We start from the raw sequence: 21766 nt of genomic DNA, 5'->3' as shown, positions 1-21766 counted from the left end.
AATGAAATCTGCCCTACTGTGTGCATGAAGAAAAGGTAGCAAACCCAGAAAATCTGCTGCCCTGGAGTATAGGTGGTTTTTCTGTGTGTTGGGGAGTGGGGGGGAGGTATGCCCTTGTGTGTGGGATGTGGGAGGGAAAATGGGAGGGAAGGGTACATGGTGGGGAAGGCCTTATCTTTATGTGTGCCCTTGAAAAATAGAAAATTAATTTAAATTCTAAAACAAAACTAAACTTCCTTGGTGTGATTTTATGTGCTTTTAGTGAGTGCAAAAATGCTGTTGGTCTTTTTAATGCACCTTTCAGGAATGCTTGTAAGATTCAGCATGTTTAGATTCTTGATAATGTTTTAAATGCTGGTAAGTTTGAAAACTGATAAAAGTATTCTCTAATTCTCCAAAAATATAGCGAACCAAAATGCATACAATAGTTTTGAAACCCCTCAAGTCCTGCCAACAAAAAAGTCAAAAATTCACAATACACTAGCTAACTTATTTACTTGGATTCAATCAAGTTTGAACATCTTAAAAACCCATCTTGTCTTCAAGAAAGGCTTGCCAGTTTTCTTATACTAGCTGGTATTTCACTTTATGCAATAAGTGAATCCAAGGAGTCCAGAAATGTTTTTCTTTACAAAATCTAATCACAATTTTTAAATATTAAAGCATCTTTTTAAAGGAATTCAATATATTTTTCTTATGTCATAACCCTGTGCATCTCAATTTATCAACACTTTGATACAGGTATGTGTGTGCATGTGTATATGTCCTTAATATGTATATATATATACACACACACATATATGTATATATATATATGCACATCTATACACATATGTACAGAAGCTCCTTGGCGTATGATGGGGTTACATCCTGATAAATCCATCATAAACTGAAAATATTGTAAACTGAAATGCACTTAATAGACCTACCCTACTAAACATCGTAGGTCACAGTTCACTGTAGAGAGAGCATCAGTTGTTTGCCCTCACGATTGTGTGGCTGATTGGGAGCTGTGACTGGCTGCTGCCTTGTATCATGAAAGTATCATATTGCATACTGCCAGGGAAAACTTAATGTGTTTTGCTTTTTGCCCCATTGTAAAGTCAAAAAAATCAAGAATTATCTATATATGCATTCATATATTTTTTACATAGGAGTTACTAGTAAATGTGTATTTTATTTTTTTAAAAGGTACAAACATGCTAATCTAGGTAGTATTGATGCTATCTGCATACATATGCCTAGGCAGAATCATTTTTCAAATAACTTTTGAGTATTTAATGTAGTCATATGGACTTTTCATGTTTCTAAAAAAACAAAAATGTCAAGATTATTTAGTTTTTATCAATGTTAGGCCTATGTGTACAATGTTGCCTTGGTGTACATGAGTATATGGCTATATGAAAAAGGGGAAAGATCAGAATGTTCTAAATGCTTAAAATTTATTTAATCAAAACATTCAAAAAAGTACATCTCCACTCATTTACTTGAGTACATTTTATTGTAAGCAAAACCTGGAAATGGTTTGCTCTATTTTATACCTCAAGAAAGACTAGGACAGGGTTAGAAAAAAGAATGTTTCTGATCAAAAATCAAGAAAATATTAGTTGGATTTTACAAATGAAGGACTTTAACTTTTCTATTTGAAAACTTTCATTAATATTTCAGTATAACAAGCAGTTTCTATGCTGTCAACATTTTTTGTGACTTAAACATTTATCCAGCTCTCACTATTTTCAATTTATTTATGAATACTGAAATTCAATAAAAACATTGACTATTGTGCTTTGGTCTCAGTACTTAGGGGACTACAGGTAACTGTGGTAGAAAAGGGGATCTGGTGGTAGTTGCATAAGAAGTAATTCTAAGAGATCTACTGGGAATTCTAATGGAACCTATATTTATACCTCACTATAGAAGTTTACCAAAATTTTAAGGCACAAATTTATAAACTGAAAATAACCACTTCGATGAATGAAACCAACTCTGGATTTTCTAAATTAATTATGTGTACATTTTTATTTCTATTTTACCTGCTACTACTTCACTGTTTATTAAATCACCACTGACAGATGAAATTAGAGAGGATAATGCTAAGTTGGCCAATCCCAAAAAACCAAATGCTCAATTTTTTTTTTTTATATATAAGGAGGCTGATTCATAGTGGGATAGGGAGAAGGAGCATGGGAGGAATAGATGATCTCTAGATAGGGTAGAGGGGTTGGAGGGGAGGGGCATGGAGTTATAAATGATGGTGGAATGTGACAATCATTATTATCCAAAGCACATGTATGAAGATACGAATTGGTGTGAATATACTTTGTGTACAACCAGAGATATGAAAAATTGTGCCCTACATGTGTAATAAGAATTGTAATGCATTCCGCTGTCATATATACAAAAAATCACCAATTCTGGGATAATTTGAAATCAGCCAAACAGCAAAGCAAAATATTTATCAAATTATTTTTTTTCACTTTAAAAAAGGTTTGGCCAAAAGTTTATTATTCAACATGGTGGAGGAAAACTATCATAATGCATGTGGTCAATATGTAGATGACCTATTTTAATGGAGGGCAGAAGAGCAAAATAGGTGCATAGGTAAAGGAGCTAACAAACTTAGATTTGAATCCCAGCCCTACCAATGAGTAAATTAGGAAGGAAAAGTTTTTGCATCTGTTAATTCAAGATCCATTTCATCTTCTTCACTGGGGAGATGGGAGGATATAATGATATAGCCACCAGCCACCATAACCCTAGAATATATATAGTTTAAGCAAGCACTTTATATAATAATGTGAAGCCTTTAAATGGTGGTGGATCAAAACAAGTCAACATACATTGTAACAAGCTTTTCTGCCTATATACCAATAACTTACACTATGGAAAAAAAGAGATCTGGGGGGAAAAGCATACAATTTTTAAACCATTTATTTTTTTTTTGTGAGGTGGTACTAACAAGTCTTAAGATTCTAACTGAAGTTGTCATTTGAAAGCCTTTGAGGCTCAGTTGTATGTCATGTAGCGAGGAGTAGCACTGAATTTGGCATAAGACTTAATGACCTTATTTACAGCTTCCAAGAAATCCTTCTCAGTAGCAATTTTTCGCCGTGCTCGGATTGCAAACATACCAGCTTCTGTGCAGACACTTCTAATCTCGGCACCTGTTAAACAAAAAGAAAAGAAACGCTTAATTATGGTAGCCCAAACAGACAGACTGGCAAAATAAACAACACCTTTTCTCTTACCAGTGCTATTTGGACATAGTCGTGCTAACAATTCAAATCTGATATCTCTTTCAACACTCATTGAACGAGCATGAATCTTAAAGATGTGAGTCCGACCCTAAAAATGAAGGAATCGACAAGTATTAAAATGGGGGGGGAACACAGAAAAAACTCAAGAATTCCTTTTCTAAAATGAAATAATTTTCTTACCTCTAAATCAGGTAAGCTAAATTCAATCTTTCTATCCAATCTCCCTGGCCTCATCAGTGCTGGGTCCAGAGTATCAGGTCTATTGGTGGCCATCAGCACTTTAATGTTGCCTCGAGGATCAAAACCATCCAGCTGATTAATCAGTTCTAACATTGTTCTCTGTACTTCATTGTCACCTCCAGCACCATCATCAAACCGAGCCCCTAAGAAAACAAGAGAAAAACATTTCATGTCCACCAAGAGTAGTAGCACTACTTAATGGTACTGTCAGTCTCAGCTCAAATTACCTCTAGCACAAATGCACATCTTACTTTGAAGCAAATCAGGTACACAAAACTAATTAGAAAATGAATCTTTGCTTTTAAAAGAATTCACCACAGATTTACTTAACATTGTCTCCTTTAAAGTTTAATTATAATTAATTTAGGTAGTGGGAATTATGCAGGGGCACTTTACCACAGAGATACATCACCAGTACCAGTACCTTTTTTTTTTTAATTTTAAGATAGGGTCTCGCTAAGTTGTTGAGTCTCCTGGAACTTGTGTATTCTTACCTTACTGCATGAGTAGCTGGAATTAAAGGGGTGCACCATCATGCTTGGCTCCTTTACAGTATTTTGAAGACCTTTAAGGAATTTTGTTTATAAATCACTTAACCACCTCTATTGTTTGATACTTGGTTAAGGCAACTTAAGCACTATCATGGATGTTTGACTATATTATCAAATTATCATACTATTTTAATTTTCTCAAAATTTTCCTTTAAAATGTCTAAATAATATAATAAACCACAGCAGTTTATTATGAAGCTGAATGATATATGAAATTACTCTAGGCTCATGTCTTATTTCAACCAGAATAGCAAAAATGGGGGAAAAAATAGCCTGCAAATATACTTTTTTTACTTGTAAGTTATATAAATACATATTATTAATGTATACATTAATAAAACACCAAAAATGGACATTTAAATAAAGATTAAAAATACAAAAGGAAGTTTTAGTGTTTGCTTCCTATACCCTAAAACAATGTTTTTCTACACAATCTACTTTGGAAACCAGAGCCTCAAAGTACCCTGACATTATAAGGTTTGTTATAGATGATATTAGAGTAGAACACTACACATCATTACACTGCAGCCAAATAATGGCCTTTGAAAACATTAGTGGCACAATGTCCAAACCCAACAATGCCCATGCAATCTAAAACCACCTAACATCATTACCCAAATAGTTCAAGTCATTTTTGTCATTCAGTTTATTAAATAACAATTAACTACATGGAAATGTGATACTTCTCCAGCCACTAAGGAGTATTAAAGACTACAACAACAGTCAATGCCTATAGGAGAGTTGAGTGTTTTCAAAGTCTATCACATTCATTACTTAATTTTAACCTCTCAAAAACCCATAAGGCAGGAATTATCATTTCCTTTATAATTTGAGCAATCTGGAGCTTGAAGCTTAGTTAAAATAAGTTACCTAGACTACTAATACTGTATCTCATCAAATCTATGAGGCTAACTTATGTAAACTAAAATAATCACCACCAATCAAATTATAACAAAGAGCTTCCACATTAAGAGACAACTCATCTCAATGTAGGAGTTATTAATGCAAGTGCAGAAATATGTGTCACAATAATGATACTGTACAAAAATAAAGGCTTTGAAAAATGTCAATACTATATAGTATTTCTTTTTTCCTTTATGGTTTAGCCCTACTCTTAAGCAGATCTGTGGTTTAAAGGTCCCAGAGCTCATAAAGGAGTCAGAATTAAAATTTTGCACAAGATGAACATAATAGAACTTTAACACATATCACTTTAGAGCTCTTATGAACTCCAATCCTAAAGAATTTCTTTAAAATACCATTCATACCTCCAATGGCATCGATTTCATCAAAGAAGATAAGGCAGGCTTTTTTTGTTCTGGCCATTTCAAAAAGTTCACGAACCATTCGAGCCCCCTAAAGAGAAAAACTAATTTATTAATTCAGAGTTGGTTTTTAAATCTTTTAACATAAAGTACACAGTTATGTTTCAAAAGTTTCACTACTTAAACTCTTAAAGAGTATTCTCAACCATCTTTACCTAAATCTTTTTTAAAGATTGAAGTTTGCTACTACTAACATCAAATTGATCTTATTAGCCTCAAAACAATATTAATTTTTCATGATTCTGTTAAGTAATACTAACTTAAGGAAATAAAAGCATCTGCTCTATCACTTGGAATTGCTAATTATCAAATTTGACTTATGAACATGGATCAGAAAATCAAAGTATATCTCAACTTTGTGTGGCTCCTTTTCTAATTCTTATTTCAAGTATACTTATCATTAATAGGTTTCATAGTCCTAGTTAGTGCCTAAATATATAGAGGTGCATATATAGATACACACATACATACATATACGCAATTGATGTTCTCCTTTTCTTATTAGACCATAAAACACTGTCCCTGAAATAAAATTTTATTCACCAAGCATTTCTGGGTCATTTGTCTCACAAACCAGATTTGTATAACGTGTAATCCTTGTACCAGGGATTGAACCCAGGGACGTTTAATCACTGAACCACATCCCCAAGTCATTTTATTTTTTATTGTGTAACAGGGTCTCAATAAGCTATTGAGGGCCTTGCTAACTTATTGAGTTTGACCATGAATTCACGATCATTCTGCCTCAGCCTCCCAAGTCACTGGGATTACAGGGGTACACCACTGCACCTGGGCGTCTTTGTCAAATTATAAATAGTTGTCTTTTTCCAAATGACCACAAGTGAAGGTTGCTGACTTCTGGATTTCTCAATCACCAATTACAATCACACTCAAGAAATTTTAGTCCTCAATCCCTCATAATAAAATGTGAATTACTATTTTAATTTCATTCATCTTCAACAGACTTATATATTCTTTGATTTTGATGAATTTACTTTACCTCTCCAACGTATTTCTGTACAAGTTCGGATCCAATAACTCGAATGAAGCAAGCGTCAGTCCTATTAGCAACTGCCCTGGCACAGAGTGTCTTGCCTGTGCCTGGGGGACCAAACAGCAGCACACCCTTGGGAGGCTCAATGCCAAGGTTAACAAACCTCTCTGGCTGTTGACAGAGACAGAATTTTTTCATTTATCATTTCCGTATAATAAAAATAAGACTATGTCTACATCAATATTAGGCCCATAATTTATAATTTGATATAAATAAGAAATATTACTTTACCTATAATATGTAAGATAGACTCTTACCAACATTTAAGGCTGAATTTTTGTTGTTGTTGCTGTTTTGGGTAATTGTAGATGGAGAGCATGCCTTTGTTTTGTTTCATTTTTATGTGGTGGTAAGGATCGAACCCAGTGCCTCACACATGCTAGGCAAGCACTCTGCCACCGAGTGACATCCCCAGCCCATCCTGAATGGTTTTTAAAGGTGCTTTATGAACTTTTATGAACAGTTATGAACAAAACATTTTCCTTTTTTTTTCCTTAAGAAAAATTAGTGTTTAAAGAATGAAAGTATTATCTGGTATTTAATACCTAATTTTTCATGATCTAAGTTTAATTTTTTTCCTCTTGATGTCATTAGTATACGTAGTTTCTTCTATAATTAACCTATAACATATTTAACCTAGTGCTAGAGGTAACATCTAAATTTCCTTTACTGATCTAAATAGTAGGTCTTTCTTTTTTTAAATACAAATTAATCATTTCATCCTTTTTGATCGTTTTGTTTGTTTCATTTTTATGTGGTACTAAGGATCGAACCCAGTGCCTCACATACTGTAATTTACCTCCCCACCCTTTCAAAAATTTTCATTCAGGAAAATATTAACCTTAACAGCTTTCTAATATGTAACCAATTTTAGTGCTCAATACACAAAAGATTATTACATCTTTCTAACACAAAAATGTGAATGCAATATTGAAATTACTTACATGAAGTAGTGGCGTTTCAACCACTTCTCTCAATTTCTCAATCTGTTCCTTACAACCACCAACATCACTGTAAGTGACATCAGGTTTTTCCTCTACCTAAGAGAGCAATAACATTGCTTCATAAATAATTACTGACTTTTGATTAACTAGTCCAGTACAGCAGACTCAATATCATAAAAGAAAAATCAGACTTATAAACAAGAATTTTAATAAAAATGGAGTACATTGCCCAGTGTCCTAGAATTATTTGCTCTATATATACATTTTTACTGATACTGATTTTTTTAAAATTTTTAGTTATAGGTGGACACAATATCTTTATGACATTAATAAGTAAGACAAACAAGTAAAATAAAGGTTGATAAGGACTATCTCGACTGAAAAGTTATTTTTAAATTTTTGGCAATTTTTTGATACATGCCCATATACTTAAATTTTGGGAATAATGAATGCAATTGTATTAGAAGCCATGCCAACCAATTGTTTTCCCTCCCAGAGTTTCTTACCTGCATCATGGTAACTGTTGGGTCAATCTTAGGAGGCAGTGGAATGTGGATTTGATACTTATTTCTGTCCACACTAAGGAGGTAAAAAACATACTCAGTAACACATTCTTTAAGCTTTCTAAGGGCCTTTATGTTTAGTCTTTAATCCTCAAACCATACTTTAAGCAAGCAAGAGAAACACAGTTATGCAAAGAGAAACATTAAAAGTTAGGACACTAAAACACCAGCCCGACATGGCAAACAACCTACACAAGTGCAATGAAACCCTAGACCCAAAGGGGAAGTGAAAATTTTACAAAATTTACTGAGTGGATTATTCTGTATTCTATAGACATTACCTCAATCCTTGTAACTCTCTTTAAGCAAGTACCTCCTCTACTTATACCATGTTACCTACCTTAAATGGACCAGTAAATTCAACTGTAAAAATTATGTACTTGCTTTATGACATTTGAAATCACACAAAAAAAGCAAAAGTTAAGAGTGGAAAGCAGGGAAGATGATAGGAAGTTAGGGAGTAGATGGATGGAAAAGAAAGGCTGTTCAACTGTACTATATTATTATTAATACATGGCACTGTATTCATTCATTCATATCAAAGCCAAGGTATGAATGTGACCTGATGTCTTTAATAAAAGAAGCGTATTTATTGTAAATAGAAATCTTACCCAACTCTCATCCCTTCTTCAATGTCAGTAGGTGCCACCTGATCGCTGAGGTCTACCACGAACTTGGCAAACTGCTTCACATTGATAATGTATTTTGGGTCCTCTGAATCAGCATTAATTATCTTTGTACACCTAACACAGCAAAAGGCTTGATTAGAGTATGAAATCTAAACCACTAATAATGAATTCAAGTAACTAGATTATCAGGACATGTAGGACACTAATGAGCAAGTATAAAGTTGAACTGAACTGTAGAAACTGGGCCACTGTTAAAGATTCCATTCTATGCTCAGCCCCAAGGATCCACTCAATTTTAGCCAGGCAACCAAATTTTCAAATGATCATACCCCTGGAAAATTAAATCCAAACATTTTATTAGGAAGTTCTCAAATTTCTTGATTTTTTTTTCCTATTTATTATTAGGGATACCCCTTTGTATCTTGATTTCCTTCTTATTTTTCCTAAAAGAAGACAGTCATATTATCTCATGTCAAATTCAATAGTAAATGTGTTTTCATTTTTTCATGAGTTTTTTCTTTAAATACATTTTTACTGCTACTGATTCTTAAAAAATTTTTAGTTATAGGTGGACACAATATCTTTATTTTATTTTTATGTGGTGCTGAGGATCGAACCCAGTGCCTCACGCACTGAGAAAACAGCTATCTTAGTCAGAAAAAAGTTAAGCTAGCATCCTACCTCACATCATATTAAAAAAACTAAAACAGGACTGGGATTGTGGCTCAGCGGTAGAGCGCTCGCCTGGCATGTGTGAGGCCCTGGATTCGATCCTCAGCATCATGTAAAAATAAAGAAAGAAAAATAAATAAATAAATAAAAAATAAAGAAAGAAAGATATGTGTCCAGTTATAACTAAAAAATAAATATTAAAAAAACGAAAACAACAAAGACCTCCAAGGACCTGTGGTTGAACACAAAAATTCAATGCAAGCATCCATTTTTTTTCCTCTTTAAACATAATGCCACTAGAACCAGAAAGGAATTTTTAAAAGGGAATAAACAGGTCTGGGGGTTTGGCTCAGCGGTAAGGCACTTGCCTAGCATGTGCAAGGCACTGGGTTCCATCCTCGGCAGCACATAAAAATAAACAAATAAAATAAAGGTACTGTGTCCAACTACAACTAAAAAAAAAAAAAAAAAAAAAAAAGAAAGAAAAAAAAGGGAAATAAACATATTAAAGAGACCATACACAACTAAATTTTGTAAAGTAGAAAACAGATGTACATGTGGTAAATGAGAGAAGAATCAAGAAAAATTGAATCCTAAAGGAAAATGAAGAAGGCAGACATCTTCCTTGATTAGGTCAAATTCAGCAAAGGCTCAGAGACCAGATAGGATGTAGGTGAAGGCAGAAGATGTGGCCTGTACTTCCCTTGAATAGACAAAAGATTACCTCTACTCTCTAGAGTAGAAATCAGCCAATTACTTGTGGGCCAAATCCTGCTTGTTTTTAAACATGAATATCTACAATTAGTTTGATTTCTCTCTGATTATATCAATTTAAGTGGGGTAGGGAGGGAGAGCATGGGAGGAAGATTATTTCTAGATAGGGAAAAGGGGTGGGAGGGAAAGGGAAGGGGAAGGGGAATAGCAAGGATGGTGGAAGGTGACAGCCATCATTAGATAACTGATGTCTGCCTCTTCATTTTCCTTTAGGATTCAATTTTTCTTGATTCTTCTCTCATTTACCATATGTGCATCATTTTTTAGTTGTAGTTGGACACATCAAAACACATGTATGAAGATTTGAATTTGGTGTCAACATAACTTATATACAGAGATATGATAAATTGTGGTATATATGTGTATTAAGAATTGTAATGCAAAAAAAAAGAGTACATATATGTATAATGGCATAATTTGGCGTGAACATACTTTTATACAGAGTTATGAAAAACTATGCTGTAAATGGGTAATATTGAGTGTAATGCATTACACTATTGTCATGTATGTAAAAATAAAAATAAATAAATAAATAAGTCAAAGATATTTACCATTTGGCCCTTTATGAAAAGTTTGTTAAACGCTGTTCTGTAGAAAGTAAAATGGGGTAGCAAGGAATGCCAGAGGAAGGCTTGGGTAAATTTATTGAAAATGAGAAGTTAGGGGTGGGCAATAAAGCAGGTCAGAAAGTGCTAGGAAATACTCAAGGAAGATGAAGCTGAGAAAACAACCTGATGGATCTATGCATCTGAAGAACAATTTAGACGAAAAAAAAAAAAAACTCAAAAGTTAGTAAAGTATATAGAAAACCAGGCAAACGGGAAACAAGTTGATTCTAACAGGGATAACAAAAAGTGGTATAAGAAAGGAAAAAGTAATCATAGTTTACCACTTGGCTCCTTGTGAATAGAGTTTACTTGGATATAATTATATAAACATTGAAAACTTACCTAATCAAAATTACAAAATAGTAATTATATTGGGAGGATATAGGGATAGGAAGGGTACACCTTTAGGATGAAGGGGGAGGAAACAAACCCCAAACCCAAACAAAATCCTCATCTTCCATGGTAGGAAGCCAAGACCTAATACCTAAACTTAAAAAAGAAAAAATTGACATGTAGAATCTAGAATACACAAAGAGTAAATGTGCTCATTAGAACCTGAAGGTAGAAAACAAAATAATCAGCTGAAAAAAGTGAAAATGAACATCTCTAGAAATTGGAAAATACAGCTATTATTACATAACTATTAAGTTTTTAAAATGATGATAAAACAAAAATCAATGAGTAAACGAAAAGATGGAGAAAGAGATACAAGGAGGGTAGAAGAAGGAAAAAAACCAACTTTTAGCTGTATTAAAGAAATAAGAATCAAAATAAAATTTTAAAACATTAGAGAATATGTATGTAGCCTTGGATTGGAGTGGGCTTTCCTAAGCAATATCAACATCCAAGAGGGACAATGAAAGTACTGATTTATTTTACCTTCTAAAAATTTAAAACATTCATACAGCAATATACCAAAAAGTTAAGTGACACACTTTGAAAAATGTAACATATTTAAGATTAATATGTACAATATATGAATGTTTCTAAAATCTAATAAGAACCCAATAGAGCAAAACATGTCAAAGAAATACAGATGTTTAATAAGAAGTACTAGTAATCAGTGCAATACAAATTAAAATGAAAAATTTCTATAAAACTGGCAAAAATATATCAGGCAAACAGGCATTTGACTGAAACCTTCTTAGTAAGTAAAGAGTATAAACCTGTTAAACCACTTGGCTTCACAGATTTTCAAAACTGTAAATGACTCTGACCCCATAAATCACTTCTAGTAAACTAACCTATAGAAATGTATGCATGTGGGCTGGGGATGTGGCTCAAGTGGTAAAGCGCTCATCTGGCATGCACGGGGCGCTGGGTTTGATCCTCAGTACCACATAAAAATAAAATAAAGATGTGTGTCCACCGAAAAAAAAAAAAACCTAAAAAATAAATATTAAAAAATTCTCTCTCTCTTAAAAAAAAAAAAAGAAAAAAAAGAAATGTATGCATGTACACAGAGAAATGTTTAATTAGGGCACTATGTATAACAAAATTACAAACTGCTTGCTTGTATCAACAGATTATTTCTTTTTTCCCTTTTTAAAAAAATTAAAGAAGTAAATGTTAAAGATATGTAACGCCTATGTTAAAGATAATGAAAGATTTCCAAACCAGTGTAGTTATGTCTTAAAAAACCTTCCACTTGTTTCTCTACATGCTGATACACACATAAAGATATGCAGAGGAATAGGAAGACCAAACTCTTTTCAGTAGTTACATTTAAGGAAGAGGCAATCAGAGAGCAAAGATGAGAAGGGAGGTTTTAATAATAAGCTCTGCATATTTCTGTATCATTTTAATCTTTTACTTATGACGTTACGTCTTTTTGAATAATTGCATAAAATTTTACCTCCAGATACTTTTGTAGAAAGTTTTTATTTATACAGAATTTCAAATAAAAATTCCCTATAAACTATTGCATTATCCCTAAGTCCAAAAAGTGCTTGAAAATACAGGCTGGAGTTGTGGCTCAGAGGTAGAGCACTCACCTAGAATGCATGAGGCACTAGGATCGATCCTAAGTACCACATAAAAAATAAATTTTAAAAAAAGGTATTATGTCCAACTACAACCAAAAAATTAATATTTTAAAAAAGATAATACTAGATAACAATAAATTTCTACAGAAAATTGTGTATACCTTGCAACCTGTAAAGGCTGTTCACTCTGGAGAGTTTGCTTGTCTGCAGCCAAGTCCCAGAGTGCTGGTGGGGCCAGGCCAGTGTCAGATTCTTTAATACCTACAGAGAGAAAAACAACAAAATTTACCAAAATGTAATACATTTTCCTAACATAAGCTTTCTCAACCTTAGCACTATTGGCATGTTATGGGGACTATCCTATATGTTGTATGATGTTCAGCATCATGCTTGGCCTCTAGCCACTAGATGTTACTAATATTGCCTTCCCCCAAGTCAGAAGAATCAAGACGGTTTCCAGACATTGTCAAAGGCCTGGGGGGCAAAATCGCCCAACTTGAAAATATCACTGCCCTAAAGTAATTATCAAACCAAAAAATTTAATGAAATACTTGACATCTTTCATGTAGGTCAAAAAATGTAAAACTTCACTGCTAAAGTTCCCAAAAAGAAAAGTTTCCACTACCAGGCAATACTCTGCTTACTCCAGCAATACTATGTGAAATAATGTTTTTATTCAAAATTTTATTTGCTGCATTTGTTGGAGTTTACTAAATAAGGCCTTCATCAACAGAAACATCACTTGCTTAGAGGATGATGATGTTTTTTAATACATAAGCATTAAGCCTTGTAAAAAAGCAGTGAAAGAGACTGTTAAGTAAGATCTAATTTCTTAATAGAGGAAGAATAATAATTTCTTTTAAAATTTATAATTTATGAAAGATTAAAATTTGCATTTAAACTCTTACTATAATTAACACATTACATTTAAAGAGAGGAAACGGGATTAAAAAATACATACCAGTGAGCTCATTAATTTTCTTAAGAAGTTGTTGAATGTCATCCTCAACCTGCTTGATCTGCCTGGAGTAAGTACTCTGACCCTGGGTGATGAAGATCAGATATCAACAATTTACTAAACAACAGATAAAATTTTTTAACAATTACAATCTTATTAGTATTTATTGTCCCAAAGCCCATGAAGTGAAACACAGAGTGTGTACCATTTTCAGAAGTATTCCTAAGTCAATTACTTTTCCCCAGACCATTGGCCATTATGCAAGATAACAAATAAAAATAAATCCGTTTCTATGCATTTAAACTTTCCATTTCAAGGGCCGGGGATATAGCTCAGCAGTAGAGTGCTTGCCTAAACAGGCATGAAGCCCTGGGTTCAACTCCCAGCACCATAAAATAAACAAACAAATACATAATAATAATAAAAAAAACCTCTCTATCATTCATATCTCAGTTACATACATAATAAGTATAGTAAATATTTCTGTAAATTATTTCAAATATCTTCCCATGTAGTACCACACTTTAATTATGAAAAGTATAAAAAGTATGTATAAGCAGCTTAGATTGCTGAATGCGCTGATCTAGTCTAGACAGGCTTAGGTCATTAACTTTTCAGTGAAGATTACTGTGAACTACCTGACATTCTCCTCTAATTAGTATGGAAGAACAAAACCAAAACTTTTTTTTATTTTAACATAAAACATTTACGTTTTCTAGACATTTTAAGGACTTACGTAAGTTTTCAGCAAGGCGATGTCCCCCTCATCCAGAGCTAAAAGAAAAATGACAATAAATGAAATTCAAACAACTTTTCTGTTCAATTCAAATTGTTTTGAGTGCCAAAACTTGAGTAAAATTACAATGATATAAATACAACAATCAAATAGTTCCTGGATTTAAGAAATGACCTAATTATTGGGAAAATGAATAAATAATTCATAATAAGTAGATGAATACATAGTATACATGATTAACATTTATGTACTTTATATAATATGTACCAAAACAACCATTAAGCATCTTTTTTTCCCATTAAGGATCTTAGTTGAATAAATTACACTATGTTATTACAATGAAATACAATGTAGTCATTAAAAATTATAACAGTACAGTAGAAAGCTAAAAGAAGTATCATTTTAAGTAAAACAAGCAGGTTTTAAAAAAATATAAGACGTGCATATAATTTTTTATATAAAAATTCTTTAAAACACATATGAAGATTAGCCCTAACTGGTGTTCATCTAAATGTTAACAGTGGTTATCTGAAATTTCAGGTTATTTATAGTAAATCCTCTTTAAATGGCAATTCTGCATTAGTGAATGTGTGTAGTCACTAAAATTATGTGTAAATCCCCCAATGTGCATTTGCAATCATTTGTGATCATGCACAGAATGCTCTCCTGTTTCAGCTCTCATACAGAAGACCACAGGATGGAGAAGGCGGGGCAACGCAATATAGTTCAAGAAACTTAGCCACCAGTTGGATGGGTTTGAATCCCAACTCTGGAATCTGCTAATGGGAACAGCATTAGACAAGTCAATACTTTTGAACTTGTTTTCTCTTTTTTTGTAAAATAAAAACAACAATCTAACAGGATGAGTCACTTTTAGTATCTAAGATTATACTCCATGTGAAATATGTGTGTATTTCCCCTAGGAGCAATGGTTCAGTATTTCCTAGTTCCTATTTCCTAGAATTTATAAAACAAACCTACTATGAGTAACAAAAGTCAACTCTATATATTTCAAGAAAAAAACGTTTTTGAGCCTACAAGGACAAGCTATTTTCACAGGGCAGGATCCCACCTTCCCCAATAAGTATAAGTAAAAGTCAGAAAAACATGCAGGTTACTGCCAACTAGACCAATTTAACTGAAACATAGTATGGTTAGTGAGTAATTAAGTAGTTGGATGTTTGGGGCCCTGGTGAGGTAGTCCAAGAATGCTAGAGTGAATTAAGACAGGACATGGCACATCTTGACACATAGGAACTGTACCTTAGGAAGAATTAGCTAATGTATGGAGAACAAACTGGAGTATGTGAGGCCATTTGGAGGTCACAAGAGCCTGACATATGATGGTGGCAATGAAAAGAGAAATAAAGAGCTAGATAAAAAGTCCTTGGAGGAGAAATCTGCAGCACATGGCAACTAAATGCCAGGAGCTAAGGAAGAGAAGAATCAAAATGATGCCCAGGCTTTACACTGCATATCCCAGAGAAGGTGGTAACTTTCAAGAGAAATCATAAGAAAAACTGGATAGTAAAGGGTCTTGGATTAAAAAACCAATGAAAATAGAGGGGAAAATCCAGTTCTGTTTCCATTTTCTTAAGTTTGTTGTATTACTCTACCTCTCAGAAGAGTTACCATGGCATCTGAAAGCTCTGTTTACAAGGTTAACCCTTGAATGGTATCTGAAAACATGAATTTTTGAGAGTGTTCCCACCATTTCCAGAACTGACAATGAGTAGTAGTTCACTGTCTAAACCCTTTGTACAAATACAACTGCATTTCTTCGAAGAGTGTGAAATTTGGTATGTGGTAGGCAGACAGTGTCTACATGATCAGTCCCCAATAAAAAAACTGGCAATGACTATCTAACAAATTTCCCTAGTTGGTAATATTTTACACGCTGTCACAATTGTTACTGTGAAAATTAGGAGCACCTGTGTGAATCCACAAGCACAACGAACCTTTGAAATTTATCCCTGAACTTCACCCGTGTCTCATTTTCCTTTTGTCTTTGCTGATTTTGTTTTGTATCCTTCTGCTATAATAAATCAGAGTAATAAGGAAAATAGTATGCTAAGTCCTATGAGTCCACCTAATGATCATTACTGAATCTGAGGACACAGTCTTGGGAACTCTGTAACACCAGTGTATCCCAAAGCAGCAACCTGGAAGACAGACAGTAATCTGGCTCTATAATTCAGATACCAGTGTATGAAGTAAAAAAGATTAGGGAATTACATTTGAGAGGCAGCAGTGCAAGATGAGAATGAAATCACTAGTAACAAAAATGCAGAGAAACCATGTGAGGACAGGGAGGATAAACAGAAAGATTCAATAAGAGAAACCAAAGGAGGCCCAAGTGTAACAATGTCAAAAACATCAAGATTAGGACTGAAAAAATAGTAAAGGGTCTTAGATTAAAAAACCAATGATCAATTAGATTTACAAACACAGCAACCAAACTTCAGGAGGTTTAAAACTTAATAAGAGCTAGGTGCTGTGACACAAGCATGTAATCCCAGCAATTTGGGAGGCTAAGGTAGGAGGATCACAAGTTCAAGGCTAGCCTGAAAACTCAGTGAGACCCTGTCTAAAATAAAAAAAAAAAAAGAGCTGTGAATGTAGTTCAGTGGTTGAGCATCCCTGGTTTCAATTCCCAGAACGACCAAAAAAAAAGAAAGAAAGAAAAAAGGAGCAGTAGTGAAGAAATGGACTAGTGAGCATAATAGTAATCATAGCTGCCATTTATTGAAAAGTTCACTGACTACAGATAAATAAATGCCATAGATATAACATTTAATCCTATATAAACTTGTAAAGTGAATACAATTGTTTCCATATTATACATTAGAAAAACTGAATGTGACTCGTCCACTAAGTAAGAAGCAAAGTCAAGATTCAAATCTTCCTAACTCTCATGTCCACCCTTTCAGCCACTTTCAGATAAAAAAAGAAAATGGGTTGTAGCTTGAAAGGATAGATAGAAGAATAGAAAGATCTTTACAAGGGCTGGGGTTACAGTTCAATGATAGTGTTCAATCCCCAGCACTTCAAACATGGGCAAACACACACACACAAAACAACAACAAAAACACTAATCTTCCCAATTGTGTGTGGTTTTAAGATAAAATTGATATTAGTATATTCACAGGAACAAAAGGAAAGCCCATAAGAAAACAAACAAAAGAGGTGGTAATTGATGAAACAAAGTTCTAGAGGAGGAAGGGAAAGGGTCAGGAACAGATATGGGAAGGTTAAGACTTGACAGAAAATAACATCACATTCTGAGGCAGGACCAAAACAAAAAACGGATGATAATAGAAAAGTTAACAGTGCATTTTCAATCTTCTCAGCAGAGAGAAAAAAAAATCATCAGCCAGGAAGACCGGAACTAACTGAAGACTTGAGAAATGTGTAAAAGATTTGAAACAACCACAAAGTGAAAGGGCATTAGCAATACTTCTCAGTTGAGACCTGAAGGATTAAGTTGGAAGTAAATTCATCAATGAGATTTCTGTGACTTGTTTGAACAATGTTGGCAGCCTGTGAGCAGAGAAAAGACAAGAAACACTGAGACTTTCAGAATTAAACAGAGAAAAAAAAATGCAATGAGCAAAAATTGGGTATACTACGTTACCACAAAAAAATAGGAACAGTCTGAGCGGGGAAGAATAAGATACCAGATTGAAACAGATCAAAAGTGAGGTCAGGTTAAGGTTCAGTGATAATGAAGACTGAAGAGCAAAAGGTTGTGATGGAAAGAGAAATGTGAAGTTTAATAGAAATTAAGTAGCTTCTGTTAATAATAAAGTCTAACAGTATCAACTCCTTAGGTGGTTAAAGTGCAATGATAACAGAAATTGCCAGAATTGAGGTGATCAGTGATCATCAACACAACCACTGAAAATACTCAAAATGATGCCACAGAATAGCAGGCCAGAACATCAAGGGGTTTGAGAATGAAACAATCTGGGGCTAGGCCTAAAAATGTCATGTATTTGCTAGATAACCTTGTAAAAACATTAAAATCTTAGTATTAGTTTCATCACCTGAAAAACAGAGATAACACCATTTTACCTTCAGTGTTTCTGTAAAGATCAAATAAGATACCGATTAAGAAACACCTGAATTTCAATATACATATTAGTTGTAACTATGTCCAAATTTGTTAATTTTACAAAACAATATAGAGAATCACATAGATCACTATGCATATCAAATAGCGAATTTCTGTGATTAGGTTTTCTCACAGGTACTTAGTACCTCTGAAATGTTCAGTCTTAACAAGACTTTCAAGGAGACTAGAGTAGAATGAGGACAGAAAATGCTTTTTCTTTGGGAGGAGGGTGTAAATGGTGAAAAGGGGGTTCTAGTAAAAGTTGAAGTTACAAAAGGGAAGAGTAAGAGAAAAACATTTCAAAACACCATAACATTTTAAAATAGCTCAAAAGAAACAAATGGCAACGCCACTTCTAGAATTTACACTACAACTTCACGTGGAAGTTATATGAACAAGGTGCTTTATAATGGTGACCAGGGAAATCTAAACGTCATCAATGCCTTATTAAATATATTATCATACACCCATACGATGGAATACTATATAGATGCAGAAAGACAAACAGCATTACAATGAAATTATTTCTAAATATATATTTTTAAAAAGCAAGATGTTGAAGCCTGCAGAGCATGCTGCATTTATGTAAAAAAAAAAAAATAGAAAATACAAAAGTAGAATTGTTTGTATAGAAAACGTCTAGAAGGCTACGTAAAATGTCAACATTAGCTACTTCCATGGAGAAGCTGGTGGCTGGGGCCAAGGATGGGAGACTTCAAAATGCCTCTTTCCTAACTCTCGAATTTTGAAACTTGTGAATGCATTATCTAGTCAAATAAGTTGTTATTTTAAAGACAATGTTGTCTCAGGATTCTGGCTACACTGTTATAGTACCAAATTGTCACACTCTGGGGGCCGTTGGCGGAGGTTCGATAGGAGGATGAGGTAACCAAACACCGCCAGGCGAGGGAATTTCTGCAGGCCTGTAAGGCCCTGCAGAGTGCGTAACATCTTCAATTCCCGTGAGATGGAAATTAATTAAAAATTCGACCAGCAACAGATGAATTCACCACTTGAAGCGGGAGGAGGACGAGAGAGAAGGCAGGCCCGGGATTGCCGCCCCGGACTAAATTACTGGGTCAGAAAGGAACAGAACACCGAGCCAGGACGAGAATCTAGCTCCTCTCCAGTGCCAAGGCTGGTCCCACCCAGCTCCGAGATCATGCCTGTCTCAACTGACCTCGGATGGGCTTGTCGTCCTTCTCATCCTCTTTGGTTTTCCGCTGATCCGCACCGAGGTAATCCGGCATTTTTAGGATGCGAGTGCCTCCCTTACTTTTTCAGTGATTACACAGCATCTTCCTCGCTTCCGGTGGTGCTTTCCCTTTCCCTTCCCCACCGGAAGTAGAACCGGCTCCTGGTGCTGGTTTGCTCTGCACCTGAGAGATGACGAGAGCCTTGTAAGGAAACACGTTCTAGCCCCGGTCGTGGCTGGAGAAAAGCGTACGTGTTAGAAGGAAACGATGGTCTATTCTGGCCCCTCACCGTCTGTAGTCTCGTAAGATCCCGTAGCAGTAAATTCCAGGACCAACCCTGGCTCAGTCGATGAGTTTAAATCCTGAGTTAGTGTGGCCAATTTGTGTAATGTGTTTAATCTCTGAATTTTAATTTCCTCCTTACCTCACAGGATTAGGAAGACGCCAGATCAAACAGTGTTTGCAAAATGCCTGGCACAAGTGATGGATAGATCTATAAACTAGAACGAAGAATATTTTTCTCATAGGGTATTAATATCCAAACTATACAAAGAATTCCTCCAGCTCAATCATAGAACAACTTTATTTTTAAGATGGGCAAAGAAAAAGAAAGGCAGGCAGGGAGGCAAAGAACTTGAGTCTACATTTCTCTTAAGGTATATAAAGGACAGACTACATGAAAAGGTGTTCAACATAGCTGCTAAGGACAGGCAAATCAAAACCACCTCAAACCCATTAGAATGGTTACTATAAAATTTTTTTAAAAGTAAGTTTGGCAACGATGGGGGTGGGGGGTGGAGAATGAAATTACGTATACCTGATGGGACTGTAGAATGGTGTGATAGCTTTGGAAAAGTTTGGGGGGGGGGGTTGCACGTTTTGAATTTTTTTTTTAACCTCAGTCATAGAAGGACGCTTATAGTAGAAATACAATTGACTTTTAATATACATCAAATAAACAAAACCCAGAACCCTGTCATTGGAAATATCTTGAAATAAAAATTCATTCTGTTAGGACAGGATAAAAATAATGCTGGCCTTGAAATAGAATCTAACGCTAGAGGGTGTTTTTTTTCTCCAAATGATTATTAAAAGAGATAATGCTGGTAAACGAATAATAGCATGACAAATTGCATCACAGGTATACGTACATAAGTGTATGTATTTGTACAAGTAGAGCTACTGGTAAAAAATAAAAATAAATCAGTGGTTAGGTTCAGGCTAATACATAAAGAAGGATCTTGAAAATTACAATCTAGAAGTAGCTGTTTTTACTGTGTGTGTGTGTGAGAGAGAGAGAGAGAGCGAGAGAGAGAGAGAGAGAAACATATGCAAATAACTTTTAAAAGTTATTTTCTACGGCTTGTAAAAATAATCCTTTCTACATGGGTACTAATAAGTCTAGGAACCGTTCTTTCGTGCGCCTTGGTCTCCAGCCGGATCTGAGTGGGTAGAGGAACTAGGTTGCAGCACACGTTGGCGCGGATGGGTGGGGGTGGGATTGGCGTCCACACCACGAAAGACCCATCCCGGAAGTGCTTGCTGCTTGTGTCCACGCGCCGGTTCCTGAGCGTCGTAGAGCCTAGGCGCCAGGCTCGGACGGGGAGGTAGAGCTGGAGGGAACGCAGAGGGCCTTCCGCCGGGGACGTGAGCCGCTGCGCCCGCAGGGCTAGCCCTAGCGCCATCATGCTGCTCCTGCCGAGCGCCGCGGACGGCCAGGGCACCGCCATCACCCACGCTCTGACCTCTGGTACGTGCCCACCAACTCCGGGTCCGTCCCGCTTCAGCCGCCCCTACCTCAGTTTTCCCTCTCGCAATCTTGTAATTTCTCTACCCTTGACCCCGGCGTTTAGCTCCCGGTTCTGTGGGGCAGTCACAAGTGCCCTTTTGCTCCCTGCTTTAAAGTAATCCTGCTCTAGATTGGAAGACTGAGCGGCTTGCGGGCATCTTTCTGCCCCTAAGGTTGTTTTCTTTTCTTGGGGCTGCTGACTCATGGATCCTTCTGAACACTTCGGGACCGAACTCTCCAGTACCCCAGAAAGATACCCATAAGCATCTCCTTGCTTTCGGCGAAGAGACTACCAGCTGCAAACACCCCACGTGTCTGGGATTGTACAAAGCCTTAACACTTTTTTTCTCCTGTACGTTTGCTCCGGCTTT

At 35.2% G+C, this 21766-nt stretch overlaps 2 protein-coding genes across 5 annotated transcripts in view; one reads left to right on the top strand and one right to left on the bottom strand.

The window, feature by feature from the left end:
* Nucleotides 1-1482: 1482 nt before the first annotated feature.
* Psmc2 (proteasome 26S subunit, ATPase 2) lies at nucleotides 1483-19747 on the bottom strand. Its single transcript, XM_046464138.2, has 12 exons — nucleotides 19591-19747; nucleotides 14297-14334; nucleotides 13564-13645; nucleotides 12764-12863; nucleotides 8546-8677; nucleotides 7878-7950; nucleotides 7372-7467; nucleotides 6374-6538; nucleotides 5317-5404; nucleotides 3438-3640; nucleotides 3249-3345; nucleotides 1483-3164 (listed from the first exon to the last, which is right to left on the bottom strand). Exons 1-12 carry the CDS (start codon nucleotides 19658-19660, stop codon nucleotides 3007-3009), a joined length of 1302 nt encoding a protein of 433 aa, XP_046320094.1. The 5' UTR covers nucleotides 19661-19747; the 3' UTR covers nucleotides 1483-3006.
* A 16-nt stretch (nucleotides 19748-19763) lies between these two features.
* Dnajc2 (DnaJ heat shock protein family (Hsp40) member C2) overlaps nucleotides 19764-21766 on the top strand; it is a 30617-nt gene continuing 28614 nt past the window's right edge. The window contains exon 1 of one of the 4 annotated variants that reach the window (XM_046464131.2): nucleotides 19764-19853. Coding sequence is in view for 1 of the 4 variants with exons in the window: in XM_046464130.1 (XP_046320086.1) it covers nucleotides 21293-21356 (64 nt within the window). In the remaining 3 variants the exon portion in view is untranslated. Of the gene's footprint in view, nucleotides 19854-21062; nucleotides 21357-21766 lie in introns of those variants that run through there. The other 3 variants (XM_046464133.2, XM_046464130.1, XM_046464132.2) reach the window with 3 other exon arrangements.

The sequence above is a fragment of the Marmota monax genome, unplaced genomic scaffold (genome assembly GCF_021218885.2).
Source record: "Marmota monax isolate L192 unplaced genomic scaffold, Marmota_monax_Labrador192_F-V1.1 WCK01_AAM20220418_F8-fsc00065, whole genome shotgun sequence".
Classification (NCBI taxonomy): Eukaryota; Metazoa; Chordata; class Mammalia; order Rodentia; family Sciuridae; genus Marmota; species Marmota monax.
Note: the sequence above shows the minus strand (reverse complement) of the source record. Positions and strands in the feature narration are given on the sequence as shown.